The 22,755-nt window shown below is 43.9% G+C and overlaps 4 protein-coding genes and 1 non-coding gene across 6 annotated transcripts; 2 read left to right on the forward strand and 3 right to left on the reverse strand.

The window, feature by feature from the left end:
• Positions 1–2,598: 2,598 nt before the first annotated feature.
• LOC135634934 (probable vacuolar amino acid transporter YPQ1) lies at positions 2,599–5,667 on the reverse strand. 2 transcript variants are annotated; one of them, XM_065145688.1, is made up of 12 exons: positions 5,254–5,664; positions 5,122–5,164; positions 5,002–5,028; positions 4,826–4,924; positions 4,619–4,731; positions 4,348–4,531; positions 3,567–3,632; positions 3,368–3,472; positions 3,255–3,275; positions 3,114–3,172; positions 2,933–3,023; positions 2,599–2,810 (listed from the first exon to the last, which is right to left on the reverse strand). In XM_065145688.1, exons 1-12 carry the CDS (start codon positions 5,487–5,489, stop codon positions 2,709–2,711), a joined length of 1,146 nt encoding a protein of 381 aa, XP_065001760.1. In that variant the 5' UTR covers positions 5,490–5,664; the 3' UTR covers positions 2,599–2,708. The 2 variants fall into 2 exon arrangements, with proteins under 2 accessions (XP_065001760.1, XP_065001761.1); XM_065145689.1 differs by lacking the exon at positions 5,002–5,028 and having other exon boundaries at positions 5,254–5,667.
• A 613-nt stretch (positions 5,668–6,280) lies between these two features.
• On the forward strand, positions 6,281–6,352 carry TRNAD-GUC (transfer RNA aspartic acid (anticodon GUC)). Its single transcript has one exon. It is a non-coding gene; the product is annotated as a tRNA-Asp (tRNA).
• Positions 6,353–13,674: 7,322 nt separating this feature from the next.
• On the forward strand, positions 13,675–18,120 carry LOC135634821 (BEL1-like homeodomain protein 4). Its single transcript, XM_065145455.1, has 5 exons — positions 13,675–13,975; positions 14,148–15,359; positions 16,156–16,541; positions 17,020–17,080; positions 17,410–18,120. The coding sequence occupies exons 2-5, from the start codon at positions 14,199–14,201 to the stop codon at positions 17,905–17,907; spliced, it is 2,106 nt and encodes a 701-aa protein (XP_065001527.1). The 5' UTR covers positions 13,675–13,975; positions 14,148–14,198; the 3' UTR covers positions 17,908–18,120.
• A 620-nt stretch (positions 18,121–18,740) lies between these two features.
• On the reverse strand, positions 18,741–19,755 carry LOC135635285 (uncharacterized). The gene is made up of 3 exons (XM_065146260.1): positions 19,565–19,755; positions 19,175–19,495; positions 18,741–18,950 (listed from the first exon to the last, which is right to left on the reverse strand). Exons 1-3 carry the CDS (start codon positions 19,662–19,664, stop codon positions 18,871–18,873), a joined length of 501 nt encoding a protein of 166 aa, XP_065002332.1. The 5' UTR covers positions 19,665–19,755; the 3' UTR covers positions 18,741–18,870.
• Positions 19,756–20,157: 402 nt separating this feature from the next.
• Positions 20,158–22,298, reverse strand: LOC135634764 (protein JINGUBANG-like). The gene has a single exon (XM_065145330.1). The coding sequence runs from the start codon at positions 21,895–21,897 to the stop codon at positions 20,530–20,532; it is 1,368 nt and encodes a 455-aa protein (XP_065001402.1). The 5' UTR covers positions 21,898–22,298; the 3' UTR covers positions 20,158–20,529.
• Between the last annotated feature and the right edge of the window lie 457 nt (positions 22,299–22,755).

The following is a 22,755-nucleotide window of genomic DNA, read 5'->3' on the forward strand; positions in this document are numbered from 1 at the left end:
ATCATACAAACGAGAAAAGATATCATGGAAGAGACTATTATCGTCGTTCCATGCAAAATATAAACATAAACATAAACATAAATTAATAAAGTATTTTATTAGAATCGTAAAAAAAGTAAATAATTGTGCTACGTTCAAATGATTACACGACAACCATTCATTGGCATGAAATGCTATTAATTGCGGTGAAGCCACACTCCAAATTATCTATGATCTCATATCTTGTATGGTCCAAATAAGTGTAAAGTTGCAGGTGTAAAACTGGCTTTGGTGTCCGCGTGACTGTCATAGAATTATAATATGATACAGCGTAACATTTTAGTTTGAATTTCTTTTATTATACCAGCTGAAATTTCTTGTGACAGGGGAAAAGAGCAATGGCCGATTTGGAATGCTGGATCAGTTCAATTTAATTCAGGATTGATTTATGCTGTGAGTTTATCGATCCACGATATATACTACTCTCGGTATCTACTTGTAATTAAGATTAGTATTGAGTGAGATTCCTGATATGAATACCTAAGTTAGGTATGAGATGAATTAAAAGGGAATTAATAAGAAAATATTATACCTCGACAACTATGCCCTAAGTTATCTTTTATAATCTATCTAAATTTATCCACTAATGACCTAAGGCAATATTCTATGGATACAACTATTGATAACAAAAGGTAATAGTTTTATTTGATTAATTACGTGTTGATTGAAGATGAATATGTCTTAAGATCCTAAAATTTTGGATATTTAGATTTTTAGGTAAGCTAAGAGATCAATTATTTATCATAGGAAATCTTTTTTTTTCCATAAGAATTACTTTTTAAATATTTTAAGTTGAGTAAAATAATAAATCATACATAAAAATTCTAACATTAAAATTTTATACAAATTTATAATGCTTTTTGGGCTTAATATTATTTCAAATTATTTATGATCATAAAAAATTATAAATTGACAGGAGAAAATGGAAACAAAATAATATTACCAAACATAGTTAAAACAAAGTACGAAAATTTATACTATTCACAGTTTTTATGTTCAGAAAAACAAAACAGGAAAACCATTGAACACATCTTTCGTTGTTCCCGACAAATAAATCACGCTCTTTCTCCATTGGCGACGCCAATGACGTGTGGAATAAGGTTGTTTGATTTCGAGAGTCGATTCTCTCAATAGTGACAAGCATTTATTTAAATTTATTCCAAAAATATTACCATTAGAGTAACCTTCTAAGAAGAAAACGAGCATATACACCACACCTAATCAGAAAATTGAATATTATTAAATGATGATAGAAGAAATATTTATTCTCAATTATAATTGGATGTATCACAATCGAATCAGCATAAAAAAATTGGGCCAACCAACAAAATATATTCTGTCTATATATTTTTTCCAATTAGATCGATTATAATTGTTTCCAATTAGGTCGATTATAAAAGGTTCATCGAATCATGATAATCATGATTGATCATTGTTTATCTATGTATTTAACTTTGTTTTATTATTGACTTGAGATTCATAAGGATGATCTCATGAACCATACTCAACCTTTATTTTTATATAGATCGGCACCAAATCGAGCACCCAAGACTTACATTTCTCATGAATTGCCTTTTGTCCACATTATATGATAGCAGCTAGCAAGAAATGATCTCGTTCGCTTTTAAATGAGAGCTTAATAGAGAAAATATTTTCGACCAATGATAGTTCAACATATGATTGTATACCTGATAGTTCGATTAGCATAAAAGAGCCAAGACCTATCCCTTGGTTTGCTCACATGGACATCGATCCACCGGAAAAGGATTTTTTTTTAAGAAATATTTTATAAAATATTTCTTATTTTTTGATGCTATAAAAAATTATATTTCATATAGTAATCGAGGTTAAATATTTTTTTATTTTTTTTATCCATCTATCTCATGACTAATTTGAGTATCAAAAGGATCGGATTAGAAAATTCATCCAACCTCGTATATTTGCATATATTATCCCAAAGAACGTAAGCTAGTCCACCTCGATTCGATAGATACTCCCTCACTCCTATATACTCAAATTCTAAATCCTTTATACTCATTTAGACATCACCGATTTTTTTCCTAACAAAGCTTAATTTATATTTCTTACAAGAACTTAAGTGTAAACATTTATTCCAATGGCAAAGACTATGATAAATTTGTATTCACAAGATAAAATATTCGGTGAAGTATAATTTTTTATTATGCTTAAAATTAATTGAATGTTAATATATTTTTTTTCAAAGCAATGAAGGAAGAATTCGTACATAAATACGAACCCAAAATCTTATGATACTATATCAAAATTACTAATTGGGCTGCAAACTCCACTGGATCATCCGAATATGCATCTCATTTGACGGTGCAGACGAACCTATGTGGAGTAAATGATGCACATCATATCAAATTCACACCCACAATGGCAGAGTCTGCAGTTGTATGATTTCATATACTCAATACAACAGGGAGTGGGAAGAATATGGACATTATGAATCTGCAGTGGCGCGCAGGGATTACTTTCTTTGCTTGTATGTGAATATCCTGAAGAAAATTAACGAGGAAAACTCGTGGCATGCAGCTATTGGTACAAATATAGGATACAAATCACTCAACTTCAAAAAGGAAATAACAAGAACAAGTGCCGTATTAAATATAAGCACAAGGATTAGTGTCATATATACCACAAAGTTTTCAGACAAGTGTTTCCTTGGCTTCCATGAAGTCTTCATGTTCATCCTCATTGCTTGTCATCCTTTTGTGCATGAACTTGTAGTAGGCAAATTGTAGGATGATCTGGTAAAATATGTGGTCAAGGAACTACATGCACCAAATGGGAAAAATCTGAATCATTCAAGAAAGGATAAGAGATCATGAAGCAGTAATTAGTGAAGCCAAATGAAAAGAGAGAAGGATACAAATAGATCAAGAAGAACACAGACTACTGCATCCAGCAACCAAGGTGAGTTAGCCTTAATTCTTTCCCACTCAATGCTCCTTACCAGTATGCTGCATCCAAACACACAATCGTTAACAAGAAGACCTCTTTGAGGGGTCGAGGAGGGGAGGCGGACGAGAGAGAGAGAGAGAGAGTGAGACCTTCCAACGTAAGTTGCATTGGCAGTGAGTGCAAACATGAACATTAGAGGATTTAATCCCTATAAAATAAGTCATAATATTATAATCAAAAGGTTTAACGAAGCTAAATGATGGCAAAACCTAAAGGGTTTTAGGTCTAACCTCCACGCTCCCACGCTTGATCTGTTTGATGACATAACATACATCATAAAAATGTCGATGTCCAGTTTCATGTCATGGCAAAACTGTGGATGAAAGATAAGGTATGTGCTTACGTTCATATATATCTGAGGCAGGCGGCCTCCCATGTAAATGGCAGCCATAACCCATCCTAACAGCAGCCCATAAGGGTTCTCTTCCAGTAATTTTATGCCTCCTTCCTGTCGTGCCACGGAGAGCAAAAGCATCAGTTTTATTGAATGTGGGAAACTGCACTCCATAATTCTTCCTACTGTCAAACCCTATGTTGTTCACCTCCATTGAAGCTTTGGTTTGAAATGGTAAAGTGACCGAGGCAGCTGCAAAAGTCCCATAGCCAACCTGCCATTACGAAAGCAAGCCAAAACAATACAAAGTTATCATTTACTATGCAGAATGAGACAACCCAATGTCCTTGTAAGCATGAACAACAGCTTTGATAGATCAGATATCTAAACTGAGCTGCTTTACCTAATTAGCTTGCTGCTCATATCTCATACCAAACTTCTTTCCCAAGTAGGATATGAAGGTCTAAAAGTTGCTTTCTAATATCATATATCTCTGGCATCCTATATCTTTAGGCTATTCTTCTTCTTGTAAGGTTCATGCAATCTTTGCTAACCCTTATCTTCACCTAATGCACACAGGATATATCCTACAACCTACGTTTGTCTATCATGAAACTTTACCTTCGAGATATAATTAAATTAACTAGTTTAAATTTTAATAATTTATAGATTTAATAATCCTTTAGAACACAATATGTGTACATATTAAGATTATTATGATAAATGATTTAAAATAGAAATTATATGTGAAAGTCACAATAGTTATTGAACTTGATTAATTATGCTCTTCTAATTCAATTAAGATCTACAGTGCATCTAATTATGTAACCTCCGGACTACTTAATTTGTTATCCTACATAGCCTAAAAGAACATCTAAATTGACTAAAACCATCCATCACATACCGACGTTTGTGTCACACGACTTCTCATGAAGTACCTCTACATCACATTATAATTATCACCTTTTGACCTGCGATTCCCGACTCACCGGGCGAGAGAGGATCCTGATGGGCTTACTCATGCCGCTGAGCCAAGATCGGTGCCGTGCCGATCTCTCGTCATCAGAACCCGACGACTCCAAGTACCTCGAGGCTGATGGACCACTTCGAGCTGGTCCAAGGTAGGACGATCTATACGGTGGAGTCTCACTGCCCGCCAAAGACCTCGCCGACCTGGAGACGCGCACACCGGTATGTTAAGAGACCAAGACTTGCTTCGGTTTGTCAGATAGGTAGTGGAGACCGAGGAGTCGCACGTACGTATAGCATACATCTGCACGAGGTGATGCTGTAGGCGGGGCAGTAAGAGTTGGTAGGGGATGACTGTGACCCTCAGAATTCGGATTCAAAGGTTTGCAGCTGTCTTCTTCGACCTGGCGACCACGATGCGGTTTTCTCAAGCATATACAAGAAGAAGTTACACGAGGAAGGAACACATTAGATGAAGATGGTGGTTTGATTTGTCACCTCTAGTTGAGCCGCGAAACCTCTGCTCTCACAACATCTTAGCCAGCAATCGTAATACAGAATTTGCAGCACCAAAACCACTGTGACGGCCGTGTATAACTGCACCATTAGTTTCGAGGGTGGTTAGCATACGGACATAACACTTTCTCAGCCTTCTAGGGCCTAACTCAGCTCACCAGTGCTGTATAGAACTGGGTCGGCAGCTGCAGATAAATCAAATTAACATTTTACTAGATGATGACAAATTGCTTTGCTGCAAGAAGTTTGAGATACAGCTTAAAATTGGAAATGCTTACCGTTACTGGTTCGAGAAGGCAACCCACCAGGTTGAAGATGTCACTGCAAGCCAGAGTAAAATATAAGAGTTTGCTGGAGAACTTCGTCTAGATCTTGTTTAAACTATGTTTAAGTAATGCAAGGGGACGGACCCAACGACCCAAGTCAGGAGGAATGCAAGGGAGATGCCATGGCCAGACTTGTTGTGGAAGTTGGTGATGATCTGTGGTACCTCTGCTATTCCCCAGCAGAAGAGGCTGATCATTCCGAGGTCAAACGATAGCTCACCTCTTACGCTACACACGCAGTCGTTGAAGTACCTCTCGATCCATCCTACACAGACCCTCTCCTCCTCTCCGCAGGTAGCCCATGCAAGAGACTTCGCCATGTCTCCGAGCTAATTGGTTTGGTCTTGGAGGAAGGAAGCGGTGACAAGGTTACACTATATATACAGATCTAGAAGAGTGTCGAACAGAGGAGAGTGACAGAATTTGCCACTTCCTCTGCCTCTATCTCTGCCTCACACTGAACGAAACATGAAAGTTGACGGGCCTAATTTGATGTTGCCAAGTAACTCCATAGTTCTATCTAAGACAAAGAATTGCCGAACACTTGAACGTCACCTGCTATACTTAGGTGGTGGATCGAGTCACCCCTACGTTGTTAGGCAAAATAACAAATGACGGAGGGTCATGCATTGTCTAAGAGGTCACTCAATTCAGTTAAGTCCGTCCCACAAATATTTTCTATTTGGTGTGGGAACAGGATGATGAGTTCATGGTGTTACCCGGAAAAACACGTCCATAGCTGGTAATTAACTCTTGTATGAACATGAAAGAAAGAGCAATACATGAACTTCATGCATCATCGGGAAGGAGTAGCAATAGTAATATTTCTGGATTAGAAATATAAGAATTATTAGATACGGTTGGTAAGGTTGACGTAATCCGCGAAAGATATCAAAGTTTTTGTTGGCACGCTGGGTGGCGACGTCACACGTGGGAGGAATCGCCCACCCGCGGCATCGATGCGCTGCAGACGGCACAGTGAAGTGAGAGAAGGATTATGCCGTGCTGCCGTCCGCGGACCGCTCACGTGGTACACCTTTTACAATGGGGCCCCTTGAGTAGTCTGTTACAATATACATTAAAATTTTGTAGAGTAAGTTTGATCAATCGAGTCGTTGTAGTATAGTGGTGAGTATTCCCGCCTGTCACGCGGGTGACCCGGGTTCGATCCCCGGCAACGGCGTCATTTTTTATTTGGCCAGAAGGATTGTCCGCACTCTTCGAGGACGCGGGCGTCAACGAGAGAGGATGGTGTAGATGAGCGCTGCGCTGGAAAAACAACGTCGGTTTGTTGCGGACATACGGATAACGACGAAGGATTGCGACAGCACGCTTCAGGACCTCTCCTTCCCATCACATCCGACACAGGTGTCTATTTCCTGTCTGCCCTCTATCCAGACCAAATCGATAAGTCTTGCATCTGTACGGTCATTTGCTTCTCCGCTTAGAGCTCGAACAGTGCCTTCCAACCTTATCCCCCACTGGATATCTTTAATGCCCGAGATGTGATTAGATTGCGCTTTATGCGTGGCCTTCTTCTTTTTCTTCTCAATGATTAACTTGCGATGGACGTAAAAGTCTCTTGGCTTCCAGAGAACTTGCCAAGGTCGGCCTATGGGCCTCCATGCAGTAATTATTGGGCTGCTTAGGAAGTGGGTCTTAAAATAAGGTATCCTTTTATTGGCCTTTAGAAACCATGCTACCTTTAGTGAGTGATGTCTGAATCCGTGTTCCAGAAACCAATTAAATGTCACAGTGAAATGGAAGAATGGGGGACTTGTAGGCCGCTGCCTCACCCTGCATGATCGTGGCTAATGTTACCCACCCAGCCCAGCCATTGTGAGGCTGAAGCCATGGAAACGATAGCAGCATCGCTCTCGGTGAGGTCGCGCTGTGTCAATGGCCGTCGTTGTCCCTTTAACGCCGGTGGGATCTCCGGATCAACCCTGCCGAGCTCTTCTTGGCTCCTCGGCCTTTTCCTCCGCCATGTCACGAAGTGCAAGCAATCGGTTCTTCTCCCCCACATATTTACGAGGGACCAACGACTTGATACACACCTCTGCTCTGTCGTGGCAGATGTAGCTGTCACGTGACGAGGATTAACATCGTTGGCTGTCCTTTTTCTTTTGGCGGTGACCACAGTTTTAGGATCACCGATTTTGATTCTAAAATAGACAGTTTCATTTGTACCAAATTTGGAATCAAAATCTAATTAATTTGAGATGGATCAGAACCGAATCAATTCGAGACGATTTCGATTCTAAAACTAAAACCGTCAGTTTAGCTTCCTATCTCCGTCTTCTTTTTATTTATTTATTTATTTATTTATTTTGGACCTTCACCCAATGAAAATTAATATCATTTATTATCTTTTCTTTTTTGGACGTTCACCCAATGAACCAACCATTGGTCGGTTGAAACTTATTTTGATTCCGAAATCGAAACCATCGATTTTAGTTTGTAATTCTAATTTCAAGAAAGAATGGTATGGTCGGGATTTTGATTCGGTTCGATTTGGTTCTATTTTGAACGGAACAGCCACGAATCCATCACTAACACGACGAAAGTAAAAGATCGGATATGATCACATCGATAAGCGTGCAGCACCGAAGCATACATCTGTTGCATCGATTCGACACACAGGACAAGCTCAACAAGGACAGCACCTACACCAACAAGGAGACAAACCAGTATCGGACGACGGCATCTCAGCGCACACACCTTTCGCGCGCGATGCCAAACCCAGAGCTTGTCAAAGCTTTGCAAACGTTTGAACGCGCTGGTAATCCCTTCAGCACCTGTCGACCCAAAACCCCTTGGAAGCTGAACGACAACACAAGGGAGGCAAGCTGGCCAGTGTGCCCTAGAGACTAAGGGGAAGGGACCCACGCCCTCAGAACACCACCAGTTGCATAGGAGTAAGCCCAGGTACCAGCGAGCCCAGGTGCCTCCGCAACCGTCCACCGGCGCCTCGGCTCCCATGGACCACGGCGTCGACGTGACCGCCGAGCCAACGTGGCCCGGGCCACCCCCTGTCGGTGGTGGCCGTCGAGTGGTCCACGTCGGCCGCGCATCGATGCCCGGAGTGCCACCAGCTTTAATAATTCCACCCCCCGTCTTTATCACCCTTCCCGTTGCTCAAAAGTTCTCTTTGTGCACCGATGACCCCCACCTCCCTCCCCTTTCCTCTTTTTATCATTCCTGAGAGAAGAGAGGCGATTCCAAGCACTGTGCTGCATGCCCAAGTGGTGGCTTGGGGCCATGCAGCAGGAGAATGTTGCTGATATCTAAGATACTCTGGTTGGAAAGTGACTATGTAGGGAGGATGTTGGCTCTCTTGGCCACGGTAAAAGGAATAAGACTCGGAGAAAGAACACGGAGCATCAAAAGATGCAATTGGTTGGCACAAATTACATGAATCCCGTACGCGAGTGATGTAGATGGGCATCAACATTATTATATTCACGTAGTTACAACTCAATAACACAGTCTTCGAATTTATATCCACAATGGCAAATGATCGAGTTCCTATAAAACAATAGGAGGATATGAAAGGTCAACATATTTGAAATTGTCGACGTGAAATTATAGCGAATAAATGTAGCATATTTCATTTGGATAAATTATAAATGAATCGTCACGTTTGTTATTCTTCCTAAAACTATGCCTAAATAAAGAGAAAATTTCCCAAATCCGGTGTGTAATTGGGCAGCCTCTCAACTCATTCAATAATTGGAGGACCCACTGCTTAGCATCTCTTCCCGAAGGGACCTCGACATGTAATGTGCATCACAATGACCCCATACAAGAAGGTTGGGGACGATGGGGACAAAGAAAAGCCATGGTCGAACCATTTAATCATCCCCTCACCGTAGCTCATGATGCATAGTCACATCCCATGGCCCACTTCATGTCCTATGAGTAATGACATAACCCATTTTTGGAACATCGGCCTTCGAGTTCTTCACCTTTTGGTTTGTCGATATGCTCGTGTAGGACAACACATTTTGATTTCGTATATCGATTCTCTTTGGATCATCGAGAAATCATGAGAAAAGTTATTATAATATAAGATGTCAACTAATGTAATCCATAAAGATTTAAATTATAGAATATTTTTATGTCTTACCAAAAGAATCATATTATTGATATTTAGGTGATAAACACAATAGGCCTCCACTTAAGCTAAGTTTAACCTATGGAAATGAAAAAGAAAAAAAAAATCATCTGAACATATAGTATATAGGAACAGTGTAATAATAGAAAAAAACAGTGTCCATTTGAAGTAAAATGGAAGCTTCATCCTGTGGCCAAATAATGTTCATCAATGTGACAATTCTACAAAGCCTTAGTTTGATCTTCCACTTGGCAATATGCTGGCATTTACTTAAGCTATGAGCTCAAATAAGGGGGTTGAACAGATCTTGAGATCATTGAAGAGCCAACCTCTTTTCCTTGACCAAACTGTCTCTTTTACACCATGATGGATGCCTCCAAACTTCAAAGGATCACCAGTCACTGATGTGATATGATTGACACATTGGAAACTTGAAAGAAGATAAATTAGAGGAAGAAAAGTCATCTACACTGATTACATTGGGTACCTAAAAGAAAAAAAAAAGAGGAGGAAGGCCAGCTTCAACTTCTTGATCAATGGGAGAAAACAAATGTTGATGTATGTTTGCAATGTATGCTCACATGTTTAATGGATGCTTGTGTTACCCAAGGCATCAAGTTACCAGTTAGAGGACAAAGACGCCTTGCTTGGAGAGCGAGAGAGAGAGAGATTATTGTATTGTTTAAGATGCCACAGGCAAAACAATACGCTACGCAGCCACTGGAGGAAGAGTGAGTAATGATCCCAAGGTGGAGACATGCCATTTATATTGAACCTTAATTTGGGCTTTTAGCTGTGGAGTGATGACGTTAGCCTAAAGTTTGTATGTACTCTCCCATCATATTTTAATTGGAAGATGGCGTCTGATACTGAACAGTCTTAATTTAAATCTTAATTTAGCCGAGTGTTTAGTATCCCTTTTCTTTTGAGTTCGGATGCTTGGGAGTCAATCGATGGGAGAATGACATTCTATCTACTTTGAAATTTTTAGTAAGGTGAATTAGATGACCAATCTTTTTCTGAAAGTTGACCTTGTTGAATACTCGTGTAGATGGAATGAATCACCAATCAAAAGTTATATATAGGAGACTATTTATTGGTAAGAGAAATCAATAATAATCAATATATATAGGTGAATTCATCGAGAGTAGATGAGCATGCCATAATCAAATCGAGTTCAACTATATGTAAAATATCAATAAATTAATTATCGAAACATCACACCTCCGATCTAAATATAATACATTAAAATCGACGATAAAAAGTATTCCTTATAATTAATTAATGAGATATACTCATGCCAAATCCAAAGATTAAAAATATATGTTCACATGTATCTTAGCGGGTGTTGAAACTATGCATGGATCTGCATTTAAGTTGTTGAACCGACAATAGAAAACTTAGGTGATGCGCATTAGCCGACGCATTTACGTTCGTTGATATCATGTGCTAAGCAATAAAATTAATATTTTTATAATAAAAACATATTCTATGTGTAGTGTATTTGTCCCAATAATTTTAATATAAAATGTTTCGATACTTATATAGATGTCAACTTATATAAAATATTAGGTAAATATTTTACATAATAATTTTTTTTAGTTAAATCAATTATAAAATGTTCATTCGACCTAACCGAGATTCTTGATTGTTTACTCAAAATCTTTATTTTATTTTATTATTAACTTGAGTATAAGGAAAACAATGTCGAGAACCTCATCTTTGTAAAGATCGATATCAATTTGAATATTTGAGACTCTCACTATCACAATCGAAGATCGCTTATGTGTCATTAGATTGATATCTAAGATTTTTTCGATCATGCCTAAAGATTATATATGCACATAGGTTCGAATCGAGTCAAATTGGTTTGAACTGTATATCCTCGTATAGGTAAATTTTTTTATTTACCTCTTTTGGCCTCCATGCATTATGTTTGTTTTGTATGTTTTTATATCATATTTTTATTTAAAATATAAATAAAGCAGCAAGCTTGCATTCTTGTTTGTCTTATGTCGAACATCAACTTTGCCACTGTAATTAGGGATTTATTTTCCAGTATTATGTTACCTCTCCTTGTGTTGAAAAATATTTGTGCGTATGAATTTGAAATAACCACACGTTAAATATTAGTCTCTTAGTATTCGAGTGATATATATATATATATATTATAGAAAACCTATATTTACTATCCCATCATAAAACACTAATTGAACATTAGTCGACACAACCAAGCAGTGTTCGCTTAATTAAACCACTCAACAAAAAAATATGTTGCATAATTTACATGTTTTTTTTTTTTTTGATGTTATGAAAAGAGACAATTGTTCTGCCAAACATCACTGGTGCTCGCTTGAAGCAGAGACTTGGAGACTTGAGTTGAACTGTGACAGTCGCACAGCAAGCAAGCTTTCGTTGAAAGCCTGCCGGATACAATAGACAAAGGTTTCTGCAACGATTACTGATACGCAATAGTGTGATCACGATACCCATCTTTGCCTTTGCAGCGTGCAGCAGCAGCCTGCAGTCTGCTAAGGAGAGCAGTGCAGCATCTGCATCCCCAAAACTCCCATCTTTTCTGTGCCTCCTGCTGAGCACCGTCAAGTACCACTCAGTTTCTGCCTGTACCGAATGCAGAGTCCGCAGGATGAGTAAATTACAAAAGGACTAACCATGGGGATTCATGCAACATCTGCAGGCGTTGCAGTGGAAGATGATGCACTGCGCTGGTCGTACCACATCTCTTGTCATCGTTTTCGCTCCGTACGCCTGCGCTCACAGCGCCTGCAGATTCCTCTCCTTTGATCGCTTGCACTGTGGCCTCAGTTAGACCCGAAGCAAACAGATGGAACGAAATGTTTTGGGTCAGTCTTGTCATGAGGGCCAATTTGCATGCAAAAGTTGGTCTAAATCTCATATAACCCATTTCCTGTTCGACTGCTAGAAATCGTTATCGTGGCCGCGTTGGTGACGCAGAGAAAGATGAGATGTTCCCGGATTTAGATGCTTCAACGATTGAAAGCCACCGGAACTAAGAATCCTGACGAACTTTACGCTGCCAATTTCTTCCCACGTAAAATATATACCTATGTATAAGAATAATAGAACGATGAGGCGTCAACATGGCCTTTTACTTTCTGTGCTTCGTTGAATATATACTACTAGTCGTCCGAAAAATTTGGAGCCGACTTGAACTGTTCTATCACTCTGACATGTACGGAAAATGTCAGTGTTCTTCAAAATTACATAGTTTTCTTTTGTTTTTGAAATAGTGACTGATTTCGATTGCTCGAAATTTCCACTGCGTTTGGCCTAAGCTGATTGAATCTTTGGTAATATGACCAAGAAAGAAATTATTTATCGTCCTCCGGCGAAGAAAAGAATTACAACTGTTTGTGGGAGCCACGCTGCCGTCGTGGGTGGAAATGTGGTCCACTGTTGGAAACGTGGGGTCCGTAGGACGCGGATCGGCCTGCGAAAGGGCAGGAACGGATGGGGCCCTCATCGGCCCGCCTCTCCTGTAGCTTTCCGAGGCCGGGCCCGCAGTGACCCCCACACGGTGCCCTTAGGTCGCCGTCATGTCCCCGTCGGCAGATAAATAAAATGATTTATTGTTAATAGGACTTTTGGGTTGGCAGTTGGTCGCCATCCGAGGACTCGTGTCACGGCCACAGCCACGCGACCGGGAGAAGAGAGGAGGGAGGGGGGGTTGGGGTTTCCCCGTTCAACGGGCAAACCGCCTGCCCGACACGTGCCAGCCCACCTTTGCGTCTTAAGCTAATCATAATTGAGCTTCGCGTGAAGAGTTGGGTTGGGTTTAATAATCATCCGAATTAGCCTATCGTATTTGATGCAAAATACCGTCTCTACCAACTTCATGAGGGTGGCATCGACATGGATGACCGGAATGAGGTGACGAAGGTCTGAGGTGATCACAGGAGTCGCTGTCGAGTCGGCATCAGCACAGGCAACTAATGGATGAATGAGCCAATGGAACGTCACCCGGTAGGCATAACCGACAAAGTACACGTCTGCCTCGATCGGCCGCTGGATCAAGATCCAACGGAGACCACTTGTGATCTCTGTGGAATCTTCTTCAGGCTCAACTTGGAGGTCCTTTAATGGCGGTGGTTTGAGCCTCACAACCTTATCATCAGCTTTAAGCTGGGCCTCCAATGCAGGCGGGTAGGGCAATGACATGAATGCCCTGCCTGCATTTCCTTGGCCTCGCCGGCCACCGATGGCCACGTTTACCTAAAGCAGGACTAGGCCTGTATTAAAACTGGTGCAGATTTCATTGTGATTGTGATGGAGAGGGAGGGTGTCATTTGTCCTTAAGAGTATGAACAGGAGGGGGCTCAAGTGGTCATTTGTCACTTAGAGTGGTAGTCAAATTGGAGAGAAAAGAAATATAGAAATGTAAGCAGCTGTCAAAGGGGAGAAGAGGAGGAATAGCGACCTGTTCTTTTTTGTCTTTCTACGATCCGCCTCCGTCCCTTCTTTCTTCCCTTTGGTTTCGGAAGGCGATTGTAGGAGGAGGAGAGTAGAGGAAGAAAAAGAACAAACAGAAGAAAAGAGGGAGACAGGGTAGACAGAGATGGAGGAGCCCTGGAAGAGGTTTTCGATTACGCAGCAAGACCATGATGTCTTCATCGTCTAACGTTTTCCTAAAGCGCAAGGCGATCCAAGGTAAGAACCTATACATCTCTGAGAATCACCACCATCACCGTGACACAAAGACACCACCAGCAAGAGAGAAAAGAAGATATTTAAGAGTTCTCGCGTTATTTCTTATGTTTGTTCATGGTTTTCTTCTTGCTGGATCTCTTGTTTTGATCGCTTCATGACTACCTGTGTGCAGCTGGCGTAACGTTAATTGGACTGCCATGATGATGAAGAAAGAGAGGGCAGCATGGGAATAGCGACACAACCGTCTCAGCTTCCCTTCTCCTACCTCAGCCCAACCAAGGTCCTTACGAGGCCGCAGCCCGGGCCTAATTCGCCGACGACGTCTATGTCCCAAGGCTTCCACCAAGGCATCTTCAGCTTCTCCGAGGGCTTCGATCGCTCTGCAAACCAGGAGCAGCAGCATCACCACATCGCGCAGCAAAGCAGGAGGGACAAGCTAAGGGTGCAAGGGTTCGATGCCGCCGGACCCCCGCTAGTCCCGATCGAGGAGCAAGGAGGGGAGCCAAGCATCTACGAATCCGCCGCTGTCGGTGCCGGCAACATGTTGTCAGACATGTTCAGTTTCCCGGCGCACGGACCAACGCCAATCGACCTGCATGCCAACCAGATCTCGGGTAGTTATCATCTCCCGCCGAGGCAAACGGCCGTGACCGGCTTTTCCGGGGACTGGTACGGGCCGAACCGACAAGGGAACCAGCAGCAGCATCAGGTGACGGGTTTGAACACCGATCCAGCTGCTGCGATGCAGCTATTTCTCATGAATCCTCCACCGCAGCCGCCATCACAGCAGCAGCATCCAAGGTCTCCATCTCCACCTCCACCAGCTGCTGCCCCAACTCTCCACCAGCAACACCATCCTCATCAAGCCTTTCAATCCTTTGGCGAGACTCCCTTTGGTGGGAGACTGGTAGAAGGCCAAGGGCTGTCGTTATCGCTCTCTTCATCTCTGCAGCACTTGGAGATGGCCAAAGCTGATGATCTAAGAGTTAGAGAAGGTGGGTTGTACTTCAGCAACCAGCAGCAGCACCCTTCGTTACATTTGCAAGGCCATGTTCATGGCCATGGTCAGCAGTTCCACATGGGCTATACCGGCACGGGTATGGTGAGTGTATTGAGGAACTCCAAGTATGCAAAGGCGGCGCAGGAGCTACTGGAGGAGTTCTGCAGCGTGATGAGCGGGCAATCGAAAGGGAGTAGGGTAGGGAGGCACCGCGTCGGGCCATCCAACATTAACCGTAACCCTAGTAGCGGCGGCGGCGGTGGAGGTGCGTCTAGTACGGCCGCTGCATCTACCTCCTCTTCCAAGGATGTCCCTCCCTTGTCTCCCGCTGACAGATTTGAGCACCAGAGAAAGAAAACGAAGCTCATCTCCATGCTTGACGAGGCATGTACTAATCACTCCTTTCTGACCTGCTCTATCTCTTGTGACTATTATTGTAGATAGCTTCACGTAGACCTACCTCCTCCTCGCTCAATTCACATAGTGAGAAATTTGCCTTCAGCGGCAAATATATTACTTATCAGTCATTTGGTTGCCGAAGAAAGTGGTTGAGTTGATTCTCAGGTCATTTTTAACAAGATTTTTTGATAGTGGTCGTTGCGCTTTTCTTTATCTATTCCCATAGGTCGAATAGATTACAACCATAGAGGTAGCTTCCATTAAGTAACCATGTCTCTTGTTTGGTGAAACAATGGCCTTCACGTCTCCATTGCTCCACTCCTCTTCTTAATTTCCTTCTGTAGGGATGCAAACTCCCAAGAGATCTCATTGTCTCTTCATGGAAACGCTGCTTAAGTAGACATACAACACCAAGGATAGAGATGCGTGTACATATCTTCCTGCTGAGGCGGAGAAAGGGATTTAGATGATCTCAGGAACCCCAGGCCGAAACACGCTAGTGTGACTGGCCCAGACCCTTGCTTTCCATAAAGTATTGCTCATAGGCACATTGTAATATTTGTCTTTCTTATATACTCTTCAATCCGCATCATCGTAGCAGCATGATTCGATAGGAGAATTAATCATTGTACTTGTTTTGGATTTCTACAGCTCATTTAGCTTAACCTTTGGCAACTGTAATTATTTTTCTTGTCCTCTATCGTTTCCCTAGTCCTTTTATGTAATAGTACAACAGTAACTACAAGGCAATCATGTCGCTCTCTCTCTTTGATCTTCGCAGGTCGACAGAAGATACAGCCACTACTGCGATCAAATGCAGATGGTGGTGAATTCCTTCGACTCGGTGATGGGGTTTGGAGCTGCAACGCCCTACACAGCTCTAGCGCAGAAGGCTATGTCGCGGCACTTCCGGTGCCTCAAGGACGCAATCGTCGCACAACTGAAGCAGACATGCGAACTCCTAGGCGACAGAGAAGGTGCGAGCAGCTCGGGGATCACCAAGGGAGACACCCCCAGGCTCCGGCTGCTCGACCAGAGCTTGCGGCAGCAGCAGGCCTTCAGTCAGATGGGAATGATGGAGCAGGAAGCCTGGAGGCCTCAGCGCGGATTGCCGGAGCGCTCCGTCAGCATCCTGAGGGGTTGGCTCTTCGGGCACTTCCTTCACCCGTAAGACCATCTTCCCTTCCTACCATCCTATGCATAGATAGACTCTTCATCTATCCATACATCTTTTTTCTCCTCTTCCTCCGGCACCACCTGCAACATGAATAAGAGTTACTTGCCAAAAGCTTCGAAGATGTTGTCCTTGCAATTCGTGCAGCGGGTTTCTGCATGCTTTCTGTGCACCCTAAAGTTGGCATTCAGTTGCTCTGTGTGAGAGGAGCTGACATCATAGAGCATTTTCTTCTTTTATTTTTGTCTCTCCATTTCCCTTAGTGTACCTTTAGTATCATCAATTATACCAATCTATCAACGATTCAGCACTGCCATGTCCTTATGTGCAGTCCTCGCACCACAAAAGCTTCTCCGTTCAGCATTCAGTAATTCATTATTTTAAGCATCTGTAGCAATATTTAATGTATATATAGCTAGTTGGTGATGGACTGTGGATCTTTGAGACGTACTGATGTCATTTTCAACTCAGGTATCCCAGTGATGCAGATAAGCATTTGTTGGCGAGGCAGACAGGTTTATCCAGAAATCAGGTCTGTCCTTTCATCCCTCAATCATACGAAACGCATCGGGTTTTGGAATCCAAATATTTCAATCAGGAAAATGATGACTTTACCATGGAGATCGAGCAGAAACATTAATACAACGAGATACATGTACTACTTGCAATGTCACCTCCCCACTTTTAACGGGATTAAAGCTAGAACGTTTGTTTGAACTTTGATTCAGTCGACCAGGGTTTATCTTCCTTATGTTTTCTGGGGTTGCTGCATCTTTGCACTTCCCTGGAAGACCAATATAAATCTATCTCAGCTGCTAACCAAAGATGTAGGTAGACCTGATGGTTTTACATGTGTACCAGGTTTCCAACTGGTTCATCAATGCAAGGGTGAGGCTATGGAAGCCAATGGTGGAGGAGATGTACCTGCAGGAGTCCAAGGAGGAGGAGGGAACTGAGAAAGAAACAAACCAACAAAGAGCGCCATCACCAATGCAACAGCAGCAGCAAAGCCAGAGACTGGGAACCAATGCGGCGTCCGAGAGTGACGCCTCTCCCAGCACATCCTCCATCAGCCACCGCAATCATCGGTTCGCCTCCTCCTCCGACAACCCACCGCCGGGTCTGGGTGCGGCCCACCAGCCAAGCAGCGGAGTCGATGACAGTGTCCTTGTCGGTGTAGGACAAATCGGCGACGTGTACCGCTACTACGGGGCTGCCGCCACCTCTGAACTGGGTCCGGCTGCGCGAATGCGACTGGGGGCCGCCGGAGACGTGTCGCTCACGCTCGGGCTACGGCATGCCGGCGGCGGTACGTCCGAGAAGAGCCGGTTCTCAGTTAGGGACTTGGGCGGCTGTTAACACGATCCAAAGCAAGTATAAGATTAGATAAGAAGATGCTACCTAGTTTTCAGCTTCTTGGACTGGACAATTAGTGCAACAAATATATAGCAAGAACATAGAAATCTATGGTATAGAATTGTATTGCAGGTTTTCCTCTCTTCCTTTCTCTTTGTATACCTATGAACACATATCGGTGTTGGGGGATGATTACAGGAATACTGATTGGTGACACTAGTGTGTTTCTTTGGTGTTTTGTCCACATTCTTTTCACTGCTTCATCTCTACGGTCGACTCACCACCGAGGTCGTCGGAGATAGCCGGCCAACGATTAGAGGAACAGCAGCCATGAATGCTAGAAACAGTGGTTGATTGATAAGGGAAATTAAATGACACACCAGATGATGATGGAACTGCTTTTTCTCGTCATCTCAGTGGGCCGTCCGTCCATAGCTAAGCAATTGGACAAAAGAATTAATGAAGGGTGACTCTACGTTTCACGTGAAAGATAAAACGTGTATGATCTATCTCTATAGCACTTCCATCACATGTGTGCAACAGATAATTCCTTGCAATCGAATAAAATAGTTCTGTAAATCAGCAAATTATTGACCAATCATTTCGTGATTAGTTATGTTTGTAATTATTGCAGTAATTACGACAGAATTACAAATTATTGCAGTAATTATTCTCCCTTTTAAGTGCTATTAAGATGTTTTTCTCCTCCTCCATGCTGTGTTTCTGCTACCTAATCCATGAGGAACAGAGCATCGAGTGCTGTTGAAACTTTTGAGGCCCAGGGAGAGTTATATATCTCTAACAAGGGAAAGGGAAAGGGAAGAAAAAGATATCTCTAAAGAGAGTTGAAGTGCTTCAGCTACATCCGCATTTTGTGCACAACATTCTGAGTGGAAAAGGTAACGATATATAATTTAGTAGATTTATATACATTCTGATCATGAGGTGCTCTTTACAGTCCTGCAGTCAAAACTTCATGTGTTCTTGAACAGTGAGGAAGAAGTACATGGTGAGTCCAATGCTCGCTGCCACAAGAATCACCATCCCTGCAAAGAATCTCTAGTCGAATTAATTCCAGTTTTCTTGTTGCAAATGATGAGACTGATCCTGATTTGGCCGAAGCCATCTATAAGAATTTGTTTTCACCTAAAAGAAATCATCATGAGGATTCACTAAATTTCTGAAAACTTAAGCATGCTCTTTGACTGTAAGTAGTCGAAAGTCATAGCAGATTCTTGACGAGGGATGAAGAACAAGAAAGCGAGCTTACCGGATTCAGCAGATCTTGCTGCTTGTTCTCCTCTTCCTTTCTTGGCCTCCTTCGAAGCATGAGAAGCTTTGAGATGCAGAAGCATGGACATCACCACCAACCCACTCCCAAGCTTCTCCCTCACAATCCTCTCACGCATGTTCAAGGACCAAAGCCCAGCCACCCCTTCGACATAGCCCTCCACTATGACCTTCACGAGCAAGAGAATCCCAGCACAGAGGATCGACATGGCCGATCGACTCAGGGTGTTGGAGGTGAAGCCACAGTGGAGAAGATTGATGCCGAAGGCAAAGGCATAGAGTGGGAACCAAAAGTACCAATCTGGAAGAAAAAGATCATAAAAATACTAGTAAAAATAAAAGCTTAGGAAAGATGGGGAAATTTGCTTGCCTGGATCATCCAGCTGAACTGATGCAGAGTAAGCAAACAGTAGGCTCATCAACACAGAGCACGCGGAGAAAACGGGAGAATGAACGTTAAGCGTCGCCATGTTCTTCAGCTCCTTTGCCTTCTTGCCCTGCACACCTCTCTCGAGCTCAACGACGTGATGAACATGGCAGACGAATAAAGTCAACGTTGTTATTTACTTGGCTGCACAGCTAATGTAGCGTTTGATGTGGACTGGCACATCGTTTCTCTCACCCAGATGTTGACTTTCTAGGCTGTGAGATCGAATTACTCCTGACTTGGTAGTGTTTGTCGAAATGTCGATGACCTCGCAGTGATTATACATGAAAAATATAACCTTAATTTGATTCCCTTGCATTGATTTCACAGCTTAAAGGGTAAAAGTTGACCTGGGAAAATTTATCTAGCAACAGCCTCAGTTTGTTTGGAAGAGAGGCCCAAATGAGGCCATCGAGAAACCAGAAACAGAATCCAGGTTTGGCCCAAAGCCTCTCACCAAGGGCTTTGAGCTGAGCTATCGTCTTCTCCGAGTCGCTCACCGCAAAGCAGATCATTCACCTTGCTCTGACAACAAATTGAAAGAAGCAGGAATAATAATTCAAAGTACAACAGAAATTGCATGCAATCCATTTTTTAGGTCCCGATCAGCCATGGATTCCCAATCTTACCCTCGAAATGTTTACAAATCATCTATCTCACCAAATCTTAGCATAGCCATCAGCTACATGTGCACCAACACCCATCATCTTCCTCCTCAACTCACAGGTCGATCGACACGCACGCTTCATTCAGCCCCGATTCGAAGGCAGAACTAACGAATAGCGTCTGCTTTGCGGCAGACCTCGCTGGTGGTGTTCGTAAGCGCCGCCGCACCAAGGATCTCAAGCGGCAACATGTACTCGCGCCATGGGCCCCTCGTTGTCTTGGCCCACCACGCTTCTATAAGCTTACTCCGCCCTGCCGCCGTACGCCCCCGACTGCGGCGCCCTCAGCAACGCCTCCGGTGACTGCTCCGACACCCGCCACACCTTCACCGATTTGTCTAGGCTGCCGCTGTACACGATCCAACTCGCGGCGGCGCCGCCGCGGCCCCCCTCCTCGCCGCCGGTGTCCGTGACTATCGCGAGGCACTTGACTGGTCCCGAGTGGCCGCTGAGCACCGAGAGGCAGTTGTGCACTGTGCCCTCGCGCCGCCACACGCAGATATTCTTGTCAGCGGAGCCGCTTAGCAGGAGGCTTCCGGCCGCGGCGAGGCAGAGGACTGCCATTTTGTGGCCTCGGAGCACTCCGCCGTGGGAGAGTTGCCCTTCTCCCTCCCAGAAATTGATGATCCCGTCGGAGGAGCCGCAGTAGAGGATAGGCGCTGTCGGGCTGACCGCGAGCGAGGTCACAGCGGACTCCTGCTTGAGCAGCGTCTGCACCGGCGAGTGCTTGGTGCTCTTCACCTGCAGCTCCCGTCGCCACACCTTGACGGTGCCGTCGGCGGAGCCGGTCAAGACGAGCCCGCCGAAGGCGGTCACAACCGAGTTGACAGCGTCGTCATGGGCGATGACAGACTCCAGGCACCTCGAGTCAGATATTCGCCACACCTTAAAGGTCTTGTCCCAGGAGCTCGAGTAGAGGAGCCCCTGGTCCTCGTCGAGGCAAAGGCACGATATGGCGTCGGAGTGGCGAATCCAGAGGGCGCTGCGATGGCGACGGACCTCGACGTAGTTGGACGGCTTCAGCGAGCTCCGGATGACGTCCTTGAGCCTGGGGAGGCTCCCAATACGCTTGTGTACGGCGGCGCTCTTGGGGGACACCCTCCATACCCGGATCTTGCCGTCCTGGTGGCCGGTGAAGATGCGATCCGCCGCGATGACGATGGCCTTGACGAGCCCGCTGCTGGACTTGAACCCGGCGAAGTCCTTCTGGTTCTTCCACACCCGGATATTCTTGCTGTCAGATCCGGTGTACAGGAGGTCGCCAATGGCAGCGAGCGAGTAGATGTGACCCTCCTCGCGCACCAGGGAGCTGATGAGGCCAGTGAAGGGGAGCCCAGCGGCGGCATCCGCGAAGGCGGGGTCGTTGGCCGGGTGGGGGGAGGACTGGTGCCAAGGGGACATGATGAAAGGGGAGCTCTCGCCGCTCATGGCCATGGGGTAGTCGGAGTAGAACCCAGAGCTGGCCGTGGTGGAGGAGCTGCTGTGTCGCATGAAGGAGTCCTCATCCGCGGAGGACTGGTGCATGAGTTGGTCAGAGTGCGGCATGGGCCTGTCGGCGTACATGGCGGCGCTGTGCCCACTCCCACCGCTGCTGCCGCCTCCCTCCCTCATCGACCCCTTTCTGATATATATGCTCTTCGATATAGAACGCGGAAGGAAAGACAACGACGACCAACAAAAGGAAAAGATATGACAGGAAGAGGAGCTGGGGCAAGCGGGGTTTGAAAGGAGTAAAGGTTGGCGAACGAGAGACGTGGTGTATATATAAATAGGAGATGCGGGGATGGAGACGAGCGAAGAAGGGCCGAGACGACTGCGGTAGTATAGATTGACACGTGTGGGGACGAGAGAACGTCCCGGAGGTGGATTGCGCACGGCCGCAGACAACCTCTTCCTTATTCCCGTCCGTCCGTTTCGTGAATTCCAACTTGGTCAACTCCATTTTGTTAATACTTGGTATTTTAATTTGAGACGAACAGATGGCTGAGATTAATAATTATGATGGGATGGACGGCTTTGATGGACCCTTCTTTCCTATCAGCCGTCTACCCAGCTAAGAATACGATACATATCATAATAGTCAATTTTTTGATTTTTTTAACTTAAATTTATAGGATAACCGCAAAACAAAAACAAAAAAAATACTAATTTAAGATGGATATATGTGTAATAATTTTCTGTCATGTGAAACATCGGTTGCATTATATTGATCTTACTCGAACATTTTCTACATCTGTATTGTTCCGTAGACTAATCATCTTCGTTCGTGAATCAAAAACAATATAAATGCAATCGATTCAAAGACAAAGCGTTGTTCTTGACCTCCCAAAAAAGAAAGAAACAAAGAAGAAGGCAATCGTTTCATGACCTTCGGTGTAGTCGATGGGTCACGAAGTCCAGCTTCTTTTTCATCTTGTTAGATACCACCACTGAACGGGTAAGCATTTATTTCGATTCTTTAATCAAAAA

Source organism: Musa acuminata, chromosome BXJ3-4, assembly GCF_036884655.1.
Source record: "Musa acuminata AAA Group cultivar baxijiao chromosome BXJ3-4, Cavendish_Baxijiao_AAA, whole genome shotgun sequence".
In the NCBI taxonomy this organism is placed as follows: Eukaryota; Viridiplantae; Streptophyta; class Magnoliopsida; order Zingiberales; family Musaceae; genus Musa; species Musa acuminata.